Source organism: Xenopus laevis, chromosome 4S, assembly GCF_017654675.1.
Source record: "Xenopus laevis strain J_2021 chromosome 4S, Xenopus_laevis_v10.1, whole genome shotgun sequence".
In the NCBI taxonomy this organism is placed as follows: domain Eukaryota; kingdom Metazoa; phylum Chordata; class Amphibia; order Anura; family Pipidae; genus Xenopus; species Xenopus laevis.
The window spans coordinates 2,593,020-2,605,135 of NC_054378.1; the positions used below are offsets into that span (position 1 = coordinate 2,593,020).

At 43.1% G+C, this 12,116-nt stretch overlaps 1 protein-coding gene and 1 long non-coding RNA gene across 5 annotated transcripts in view; one reads left to right on the forward strand and one right to left on the reverse strand.

Moving 5' to 3' along the window:
• Positions 1–1,504: 1,504 nt before the first annotated feature.
• Positions 1,505–6,055, forward strand: LOC108715174. Of its 2 annotated transcripts, none has more exons than XR_001935470.2 (2): positions 1,505–2,340; positions 5,509–6,055. It is a non-coding gene; the product is annotated as an uncharacterized LOC108715174 (long non-coding RNA). The 2 variants fall into 2 exon arrangements; XR_005960768.1 differs by having other exon boundaries at positions 1,505–2,336.
• Positions 6,056–7,683: 1,628 nt separating this feature from the next.
• The window catches only part of rassf7.S (Ras association (RalGDS/AF-6) domain family (N-terminal) member 7 S homeolog), a 40,445-nt gene continuing 36,012 nt past the window's right edge, over positions 7,684–12,116 (reverse strand). Inside the window, 2 exon segments of one of the 3 annotated variants that reach the window (NM_001091312.1) lie at positions 7,684–8,140; positions 10,310–10,405. In NM_001091312.1, the coding sequence (NP_001084781.1) occupies positions 8,109–8,140; positions 10,310–10,405 (128 nt within the window). In that variant the 3' untranslated portion in view covers positions 7,684–8,108. 3 annotated transcript variants of the gene reach the window in all.

Here is a 12,116-nt window from a genome sequence, read left to right on the forward strand (position 1 = left end):
GCCTCTTTCTAATTTTATTTTTTTACGACCATATATTTGATCACTTAACCCATTAGATTGACACTTGCTCCACAAACTGCCTTTGTGCACAGCGTCGGACTCGGGTGTCCAGGGTCCACCACCTTGTACCATGGCTGCTTCAAAATTAGCGGTCCTGGGTCAATGGAGGGCTTAGAACCCATGACTAAGCACCCTGAGGGGTGTGAAACGAGTAGGGTGGATGGAGATGGAGCTATAATTTTAACTTTTCTACCAATAAATTTATTTTTTAACTGAATATCTCTGGTCTTGTGTATCCGTATGAGTGCCGGTCAGCCCTGCTTCTTTATCTTCTGCTATACTGTTTCTATGCCATTGACCCAAATGAGGAATGGTTCTGATTGGCTGATGACAAGTTAAACAGGAAAACCAGCTAATTTCTTTAATGTCCCTTTTACCAATAACAACTGTACAAACATTTCCTCTTTGAAATGTAAAAGACCCTCTCCAGATGGTTTCTCTGGGTGTGTCCTACCTACTAGCTAAATGGGGGTTAATTACAATCCTTTGAAGTAGACAGGAACTTAAAGGACAAGGAAAGTCTAAAATAGAATAAGGCTAGAAATGCAGTAGTTTGTATACTAAACATAAACATGAACTTACTGCACCACAAGTCTAATCAAACAAATGATTTATGCTTTCAAAGTTGGCCACAGGGGGTCACCATCTTGTAACTTTGTTATACATCTTTGCAAGACCAAGACTGTGCACATGCTCAGTGTGGTCTGGGCTGCTTAGGGATCGTCATAAACAAAGCTGCTTGAGTTCTGCATGGCTGGGAAGTAAGGCGGGGGCTCCCCCTGCTGTTCATAAGTATGATTGTTTCCCTGCAGAGCAGTTAGGGACCGTCTGACAATTCCTATCCACAGCAGTAAATGAAGGGAGAATTTCACTGAATACAGTCAGGTTTTTTATTAAAATGGTACACATTTTTTAATTAAAGTATATTGGCTACAATGCCGGAAAATTTCTAATACCGGCCCCGGCCTTGGCAGGTGTTTTACCGGCTAGGCCTACTTGGCACTAAGCTTAGTTTATAAGCAATTAAAACTTGCCTCCAAGCCTGGAATTCAAAAATAATCACCTGCTTTGAGGCCACTGGGAGCAACATCCGAGGGGTTGGGGAGAACATTACTCACGAGCTACTGGTTGGGGATCACTGATCGAGATATTTTGGTGGCCAGCAGCAGATTTTTGCCCCAAAATTGTCTGAAATGGAGGAAAGTGAGTGGAAAATGTGAGAATGCTTAAGAGTGACGGGAGACTGGGGTACAGAGGCCAAAATGTGGGAACTCCCGACTTCTACACAAGTCAGTCCCATTGCATGCTGGGTATTGTAGTCTTACATTCAACTTGCCACAAAAACCACATTACCCAACATGCACTGGGACACACAGGCTTGGCACATTAGGGCAAGGAGAAACTTTGACTGGTTTCCAAAGTACAAAAGGCCCAAAAAGTAGCCCAAATCTGTACCTTGACTAGTTTGTACTTTCATAACCAGCCTGGGCTTTGAATTAGTAGCCCAATTTGTTTGGAAATCCTCCAACCTGACAACCCTCTGCCCTGAAGCAGCTAAAGACCACCCATATATTTATTTTCCCCTGAAATCCCTCCCTCTTATTATGGGACCACGCCCCCGACGTCACTCATCTGTGTGGTACGTGCGCATTGACACAGTCCTCATGGCAAAACAAAGCTGAAGCACCGGCTCCGGCGTTACCATTAATGAGGAGGGGAGTATTCATAGAATACTTACATTCTGTTTCTTAATTAACCCGTCTACCACTAACGGTGCTGTTTAAGTGGTATTTTTATTATTATCTTTAACTCCAGTTGCTTAATCCATCCCTAAAATCCAGGATAATAGCTAAGCAACAGTCGACGTTTGCCGCAGTCCTCCCGTGGGTGGGGCAAATAATGGTACATTCCACAAAGTAAGACGTGCAGAAATGAACGCGCCTCATCCCAGCCAGCTGCAGGAGCGTGGCCTTGGAAGGTTGGATCCGCCCACGTCAACTCGGATTGGCCCTTGAATTCGAGCAGGCGTGGACGCCGTAGGGAAACTATCAATTCTATTGGACGGTTGGGTGGAGTGTCTGAGGGCGGATGAAGCCGAACTGGGTGACAGGTGGTGAGGGCAGTGCAGTTCCAGCCCAGCTGTAAGTTACAGTGTGTTTGCTGGGTCCTAACAAGGAAACTTTCCGCTGGAGCTGAGCCTTGTTTTACATATTAAAACTAATATTCCTATTTGTACAGGTGATTGGATGTTACTTCTGGAAAAGAAGAATAAACATGTAGGTAAGTAAGGTTTATATATCTCTCCCCTAGTCCCTGGAGCTTACACTCTAACATTCCTCTCACAGTGGCACCCAGTGTGTGATAGATTGTCAGCTCTGTGGAGCAGGATCAGTATTGTCTGTGTCGCTTTAGAAATACTTTCACATATAATCTATTAATACAGTAAATATTAACGACTCGTTGATGTAACGTGGCTGCGATAAACTGCCAGTCGGCGTTCCTGATATAAATTAGATGCATTGAGTGTCAGCTCTTGGGACAAGGAGAAGACATTTTTCTTGTACGGCTTTCTATGTGCAACAATGTCTGGAATTTGGTTACTGTAGTGACTGGAAATGAGACAAATCTGCTTTAAACGGTGTCAAACTGTCCACTGACAACTGTCAGTTCCTAGTGATCAGCAAGTGGCAGCTACAGGCTGGTTAGTCTGTCCGTATATGACTGTCTGTGCCATGAATATGCTGCCATTGGTTGCTACATGCTTCATGTATGTGCTCGGGGCGTGTGCCGTCTCATGGAATGCAGCCTTAGCCCAAATGAGGAAAATGAAAGCGTGGGCAGAAATAAGAATCCACCTGTCACGGAATATCAGGATCATTAATGACAGGGCTGGACACACACACCATACAAATGGGATAGAATGGCAGATATGTCGGTTATACCCCATTAAACTATCAAAACAATCGTTTTTATTATACATTTTTCAATTTAGTACTTGAATTATCACTTACATAAAGGGGCGGTTCACCTTTTAGTATGTAACTTTAAGGGTAAGGGCACACCTGGCGATTCCGGGAGATTTAGTCGCCCGGCGACAAATTGCCTCTTCTTTGTGGCTCCCCTCGAACGGCTTCCCCGTCTTCCAACGGCTATAATGAAAAAACGCCTGTGGCATGGCTCATACCACGCTTCGGGGAGATTAGTCGCGATTAGTTGCCTGGCGGCTAAATCTCCCCGAATCTCCAGGTGTGCCCTTACCCTAAGGGACAGACGAGAAGATTCGTGGTAGATTTAGTCGCCCAGCAACAAATTGGCTCTTCTTTGGGGCGACTAATCACGCTGAACTGTGTCCCCGCCTGCTAGAATCGAAATCATCAGTGGGTGGCACTCTGAGCACTTTGTTTTCTGAGGTCGCCCGAAGTTGAATCACAAGGAAACGTCCGACGATATAATTAATCCTTATTGGAGGCAAAACCGGCCTATTGGGTTTATTTTGGGGCAGATTTAACAAGGGTTGAATTTCGAAGTAAAAAATACTTCGAAATTTGACCATCGAATTAAAACAATTCGACTTCGAATATCGAAGTCGAAGGATTTTTTACCGAATTTGGCAATCGAACGATCAAAGTAAACTCGTTCGATCGTGTGTTTAATTCGCTTGAATTGAACGATTCGAACGATTTCAGCGATCGATCGAAGGATTTTCCTTCGACCTCTAAAAACTAAAGAAAATTGCTCTAGAAGGTCCCCTTAGGCTAACATAGCACTTCGGCAGGTTTAATTTCGGCGAAGTATTGAAGTCGAAGTTTTTTTTAAAGAGACAGTACTTCTATTATCGAATGGTCGAATATTCAAACGATTTTTACTTCGAATCGAAGTCAAAGTAAATTCAAAGTCTTAGTATCCTATTCGATGGTCTAAGTAACCAAAAAATTACTTCGAATTTCAAATTTTTTTACTTCGAAAATTCCCTCCGACCCTTGATAAATCTGCCCCTTAATTTTTATATGATTTTCTAAAAGAATTTAGGTATAAAGATCCAAATTACGGAAAGATCCATTATTCAGAAAACCCCAGGTCCCGAGCATTGTGAATAACAGGTCCCATACGTGTATATAGAGCCACCTACACACTCACATATATAAAACTAGACTGTATCTGCACATATCTAGACTAAACTAACTGTAGATCTTAATATCGCTATTGTATTGGATATTATACTTGTCCAAGAAATCATCACAGTATTAATAGAATCTGCCCTGGCAGAGGTGTTAATAATAATAATAACAATAATAACAAGAGCCAATGACATAGGTTGGGCTGAGCTGACATATGAGCAATAGGCTGCATGAAATACGACACTGGGTGTCACGTGTCTTAAATATAATGGTTCAACTAAGTTATGCCTTGGTTTGTCCATAGACAATATTAAAGGGATACGGTCATGGGAAAAAAATTTTTTTTTTCAAAACACATCAGTTAATAGTGCTGCTCCAACAGAATTCTGCACTGAAATCCATTTCTCAAAAGAGCAAACACATTTTTTTATATTCAATTTTGAAATCTGACATGGGGCTAGACATATTGTCTATTTCCCAGCTGCCCCCAGTCATGTGACTCTGATAAACTTCAGTCACTCTTTACTGCTGTACTGCAAGTTGGACTGATATCACCTCCCTCCCTTTCCCTCCCAGCAGCCTAACAACAGAACAATGGGAAGGTAACCAGATAGCAGCTCCCTAACACAAGATAACAGCTGCCTGGTAGATCTAAGAACAACACTCAATAGTAAAATCCAGGTCCCACTGAGACACATTCAGTTACATTGAGTAGGAGAAACAACAGGCTGCCAGAAAGCAGTTCCATCCTAAAGTGCTGGCTCTTTCTGAAATCACATGACCAGGCAAAATGAGCTGAGATGCACCTACACACCAATATTACAACTAAATACACTTGCTGCTTCAGGAATGACATTTTATATTGTACAGTCAATTATTTGCAGTGTAAACAGTGTCGGTTAGAGATAAAAACTACACCATAAAAATCATGACAGAATCCCTTTAAAGCAGCAGTCCCCAACCTTTTTTGCCCCAGGGACCAGTGTAAAGCCACAATTTTTTGCAACAACTGCAGTTCGCCACTTTAACCTCGGGCGCGCCAGCATCAAATTTCGTACGTGCCGTGCCAAAATTCAGGCGCCCTATCATCAAATTTGGTGCATCCTCATCAAATTTGGGGCGTCCGCATCAAATGAGGACTTGGCGGCCCCATACCTTGATGTTCTCCTTTGTTAATATACTTTACTTTCCAGCAAGCTTGGTGGGCAGGGAGAGGTACTGTGTGTGTGTTGGGTCTCCAAAAGCTTTTGCAGGAGGGGGTTTCAGCCTTTCCAGGTTTGCATGAACGGGGTTACTTTATCTGTAATACTTTTATTCTTTTTCTTTGTAGGTGGAAAATTATAAACGTGTACAACTTCCATGCGCAAGAAGTCTACGTTAATAATCGGATAGATCAGGTCTCGGTACGGACAGACTCTCCAGATGCAGGTGAGCCACTGACTAACGCACATTGCGCTGCTGCTAAAATGCCACTGTGCGTGTGACAGCGGCTAACCAGCATCTAGGAATACCGTCCATTGAATTGTGGCCTTTATCTTCCCCCACATCTTTTAAAAGCCTATGAAGAAGTAGCCGTCCAATCAGATAACGTTGATTTCATCTCTCCACAATGGCAATCAAACAAGCAACGTGGGCCAGAGGATCTCCCTAATTGTTTGTGAGAGTGAGCTCTTCAGGTCGGGTTCTTTGATTGGCCCAGTCCAATACTGGTCTCATTCCATAATGGTTGAATTTCAAACATCGTTTGTCTCCTCTGCAGGTGGTGATGCTGCAGCCACAGCCGGGTGTTTGCCGCCCAATAAAACCAGTGAAATGTAATAAATAACTTCCAGTGACAAAGTGATTCTGTTGTTTACCTGCAATAAACTTTGAACTGCAAGCGGCAGTCTGATCGTTTTTATTTTCTAACGTGACTGAAACATTTATACAAATAAAAAACATATGATTGTTAGTGCTAAAGGGTAATTTAATTGAAATATTTTCAATATTGTGTATAGCGCAATGCCAGGCTTTTAATATTTTAGCCTGACTCGGTCCTACAGCAGCTGCTTTGGTCATACTGTGCTTTGTGCTGTCCCAGATCATTTTGATGAGAACCTCCATTATGTTGGTGCGCCTTTTCCATGGGGAGGGGTTAGTCTCCAGTTTCTTTTTCGTGCAATTAAAGTCGTTTTGATTTCTAAATGACACTGTTTACACTGCAAATAATTGACTGTACAATATAAAATGTCATTCCTGAAGCAGCAAGTGTATTTAGTTGTAATATTGGTGTGTAGGTGCATCTCAGCTCATTTTGCCTGGTCATGTGATTTCAGAAAGAGCCAGCACTTTAGGATGGAACTGCTTTCTGGCAGCCTGTTGTTTCTCCTACTCAATGTAACTGAATGTGTCTCAGTGGGACCTGGATTTTACTATTGAGTGCTGTTCTTAGATCTACCAGGCAGCTGTTATCTTGTGGTTGCTGGGGAGGGGGTGATTATCAGTCCAACTTGCAGTACAGCAGTAAAGAGAGACTGAAGTTTATCAGAGCACAAGTCACATGGCAGGAGGCAGCTGGGAAACTGACAATATGTTTAGCCCCATGTCAGATTTAAAAAAAAATCTGTTTGCTCTTTTGAGAAATGGATTTCAGTGCAGAATTCTGTTGGAGCAGCACTATTAACTGATGTGTTTTGAAAAAAAACATTTTTTTCCCATGACCGTATCCCTTTAATATTGTCTATGGACAAACCAAGGCATAACTTGAAACATTATATTTAAGACACGTGACACGTGACACCCAGTGTCGTATTTCATGCAGCCTATTGCTCATATGTCAGCTCAGCCCAACCTATGTCATTGGCTCTTGTTATTATTGTTATTATTATTATTATTATTAACACCTCTGCCAGGGCAGATTCTATTAATACTCCGATGATTTCTTGGACAAGTATAAAAAGCATGTTTTCCTATGACAGTATGCCTTTAAGGGTCAGGGCACACGCTCAGATTCAGGGAGATTAGTCACCCGGCGACAAATCTCTTCTTTGGGGCGACTAATCTCCCCGAACTGCCTCCCCGCCGGCTAAAATGTAAATCGCCTGCGGGATGGCACCTGGCGCAATTAGTTTTCTGAAGTCGCCTCACAAGGAAACTTCGGGTGAGTTCGGAAAATGTGCCGAGTGCCATCCCGCCAGCAATTTACATTGTAGCCGGCGGGAGGCAGTTCGGGGAGATTAGTCGCCCCAAAGAAGAGGAGATTTGTCGCCGGGCAACTAATCTCCGTGAATCTGCCTGTTTGCCCTGACCCTAAGCCGTTTTGCAGTGGTTGAGAACTGTGGCCACTAAAGGGCACTGGGTTTTTTTCAGTCTATGGATGAAATGTATAATATAATTTATATAATAATATATAATTAGTTAAGACTATGGAGACACAGCGGTGACGTCTGAAGTGATCAGTTTGCTTCTTGCTCGGCCCGTCAATCACAATCCACTGGGAGATCCTTTAAAATGAACGAAGTTTATGTTTAAGAAAATGTTACATTTATTTAAATATTCTCCAGGCAAGTCATTGGTTAAAAAAAAAATACAAAGTCATTCGTAATTTTCCCTTTCCAAAATTCTTGGGTTGGGAGGGGGAGGAGCACAAATAAACACCCACTGCGCTGCTATTAATTCCCACGGGTGATCTTCCCACTCCACTTTCATAGATTAAAGGATCATCTCAGTGGGAAAACTTCACAAACGATTAATTTTATTCATTAGACACGAGCCTGGGAAAATCCAACGGCATCGCTCTAAGTACATGGAGAATATTCCCTTTATACAGAACGGTTCATTCATATATTTATAATACAAAAATATAAACAATATATATATATATACAGCTTTATAATGGAATTACAACAGATATAATTCATGGGTTACAGGAGGGAGACGCTGCTCTATTCTTTAAGTCCAGGACGTCTCTCGTGATGATAGAACTGTTGGTAGGAAAGAAAAGGGGAGATAATAAGTGAATCAATTATAGAACTGGGATTCCACTAGAGCATTTGAATCCTGCACAGCGAGACGTTAGAATATAACAATTGCCCCTCATCATTTCATTGGCTAAAGGACAACGTTTGCTCCAGATGGGTAGGACCAGGCCCGGACTGGCAATCTGTGGGTTCTGGCAAATGCCAGAGGGGCTGCTATAAGGTGCCATAGAAAGTCAGTATTTAGTGGCTGGTGGGGCTGTTTGGGCCTCTATGTGGGCTGATTGGGCCTCTGTGTACCTGAAATGCCAGGGCCTATTTTAATTATCAGTCCGGACCTGAATAGGACTACATGGACGTTTTCCAACGTGCTGCAACAAAACGCCGGCGTCTAATCGCATGTGACGGAAATAAGATAAGTGAATGCATTGTCGGATGGTGTCGCAGCAGATGCTGCGTCTGCATCCGACAGTCGTGTTGCGTCAGATCAACGATGCGTCTTCATCCGACATTTCCATTACTTACCTTATTTCCGTCACATTGGATTAGACGCCGGCGTTTTGTTGCAGCACGTCGGAAAACGTCCATGTAGTCCTATCCTTAAGGTCAGGGCACACAGGCAGATTCGGGGAAATTAGTCGCCTAGTGACAAATCTCCTCTTCTTCGGGGGGCGACAAATCTCTTCTTCTTCAGATTGAACTGCCTCCCTGCCGGCTAAAATGCAAATCACTGGCAAGATGGCACTCGGCACGATTAGTTTTCCGAAGTTGCCTCACGGGGAAACTTCGGACAACTTTGGAAAAAGGATCGCAAAACGGAGTGCCATCCGGCCGACGATTTACATTTTAGCCGGTGGGGAGGCAGTTCAGGGAGATTAGTCGCCCCCCCCCCCCCAAGAAGAGAAGGAGGATTTGTCACACGGCGAATAATTTCCCCCGAATTTGCCTGTGTCTCCTGACCCTAAAGTAGAGCCACTGTGACAAAAAGAAGAGATAAGACACAGCAGAAAAGCACTAACACTTGTTAACTTAGTGTAGAAGATTTAGCATAAATAGTAATAAGATGGACAGAAGATTCAGAGTGTTCCTGAGAAAGAAAGTGTCTGTGTAAGTAAAGGTTCTGATATTTGCTATTCTATTTAAAGGAGAACTAAACCCTAAAAATGAATGCGACTAAAAATGTCCTATTTTCTATAGTGAACTTATTGCAGGAGGCTAAAGTTTGAGCTTGTCAATAGCAGCAATGATCCAGGACTTCAAACTTGTCACAGGGGGTCACCATCTTGGAAAGTGTCTGTGACACTCACATGCTCAGTGGGCTCTGATTGGCTGTTGAGAAGCTAAGCTTAGGGCTCGTCACTAATTATCCAGCAGAAACTGAGCTTCCCTGGCTGTAATATAAGCTGATGCTACAGGTTTGCTGATTATTCAATTCTGATGCTAATTGCACTGGTTTCTGTGCTGCCATGTAGTAATTATGTGTATTAATTACTAATCAGCCTTATATTGTGACATTTCTATTCTATGTGTACTGTATATTGTGAGTGGCTCCCTATGCTCAGTAAGTGACAGCAGCACAGAGCATGTGAATCAGTGAATCAGCAGAAAAGAAGATGGGGAGCTACTGGGGCATCTTTGGAGACACAGATCTTTACTGCTAAAGGGCTGTGGTTGCCTTGGGCTGGTACAGAAGCACAAAACATCATGTACAACATTTCTAACTACTTCTTTAGTTAAAGTTAGTTATGCTTCTGAGGAAGTGGTGTGAAGCCACGGAACACGTCAAACGTGGGGTATGTTACACTACTGCGGATGATTGATTGGTTTTCATTTATTTAATAAAATAAAGTTTTTGATCGGAAGCTGCCTGAGTTGATACTTCTTTAGTTAAGCTTTACTTCTCCTTTAAAGGCAATACCCTTGGTTCCTGAAAATCCAGTGTGTTCAGAGAGAGTTTCTTAAACTGCCAGGTTTGACTTAGGAACCTGAACACTTAGTCCTGACACTCACTCCTACTCTCTAACTATTGCCCACGGGAAGAATCCAGGAGGCAGTTTCCTTTGGTCCATAAATGACACTTTTGCTGAATTATTCACTGTTTGAGGCGATGCTTTGAGGTGGCGGAGCAGACAGAAACCCACCACCAAGAAGGGAAGAGGCCTCAGACATACGCACCCTCAGGACTCAAACTGGACACCAGTGGGTTCTGCAAATTCCGGGGGTGGCCGACGAGATGATTGGATGCTGGTCGTGGAGGGGAATCCATGGGTCCTGAAAAGACACCGTGTTTGCATTATTTATTTTTATATATAATTTAGCAAGAGTACCATCTACTAGTGATGTGTGGGCCGACCCCTGGACAAAATGCGCGGGTCGCGGGCGGGACGAGCTCTTCTGCTCTCACCCCCTGCGACCTAGTACTGCTGGCTTCCGGCGCCAGAATTTATAGACTTCCGCCTGCTCCGCCCCTTTTGTGACGTCACTGCGGGGCAGGCGCAGGTCTATAAATAAAGGAGAGCAGCGGGGTCGGGTGCGGGTCGAGAAATTCTCGACCCGCACATCACTACCATCTACCTATATCCACAATCCTTACTACACCTCACTTAACTACAACTCCTATGTGTAATGCAACTGTGCGTGCTTTTGCAAGCAATCATTTCTGCTGTGATACATTAGTATAATTCATGTTTGATAATCATCTTGTAAGAGCAGGCAGACCGTTTCTGGGGGACGTCTGAGCTCCACCGTAGCTTTAAAGAGTAATCGAAGGCTGGACAAGGAAAATTCCCTGTGTATTCCTCTGTACACAATAATACTCTAAGGGCAGAGACACGAGGAGATTATTCGCCCAGCGACAAATCGCTTCTTCTTTGGGCGACTAATCTCCCCAAAATGCCTTCCCGCCAGCTAGAATGTAAATTGCCAGCGGGACGGCACTCAGAGCCATTCTGCTTTCCTGAAGTCTCCTGAAGTTTCCTCGCGAGGAAATCGAAGCGTTCCAAGTGTCATCCCGCCCGTGATTTAGATTCTAGCCAGCAGAAAGGCAGTTCAGGGAGATTTGTCGCCCGAAGAAGAAGAAGTGTCGCTGGGCGACTCCCGAAATAGCAGCGTGTGTCTCTGTCCTTACATGGTGATAATCCTTTAAAGGAATTGTTCAGTGTAAAAATAAAAACTGGGTAAATAAATAGGCTGTGCGAAATAAAAAATATTTCTAATATAGTTAGTTAGGCAAAAATGTAATGTATATAAACTGGAGTGAGTGGATGTGTAACATAATAGCCAGAACACTACTTCCTGCTTTTCAGCTCTCTAACTCTGAGTTAGTCAGCTACATAACTGTTCAATGAGTTTGGAATTGGTCCTCAGTATGCTGGTTAGATTCAAAAGCAACAGTTATGACCCATGTGGCTCCCCCTCAAGTCTCTGATTGGTTACTGCCTGGTAACCAATCAGTGTAAACCGCTGAAAAGCAGGAAGTAGTGTTCTGGCTATTATGTTACACATCCAGTCACTCCAGCCTTTATACATTACATTTTTGCCTAACTAACTATATTAGAAACATTTCTTATTTGGCACAGCCTGTTTATTTACCCAGTTTTTATTTTTACACTGAACTGTTCCTTTAAAGAGAAAAAATATACAATATTTTAAGTAAGAGGCAATAAAACATAAGGCCATAGATCAGGTCTGCAGAGGAAGCCATGATTGCTCCGATGAGTCATCTCATCATAAGGAACCAGCGCCCTCTGCTGGCTGAGTTATCAAGAAATCTATACAAAGATACTTTGTTCTGACTTTACAAGTTATAATGTTCTGTTATAGACACACAATCTCTAATCTAGTGTAAATGTCATTTCTAAATCAGTTATGGGCAAGTTTCTGCCCTCTGGATGTTGTTTTTCATCCCCACCTGAGGCATAACTCCCAACTTTATGGGAACAGAAAGAGGGACAAAAATATTTGGCGCTCGGAGCGCGGCAAA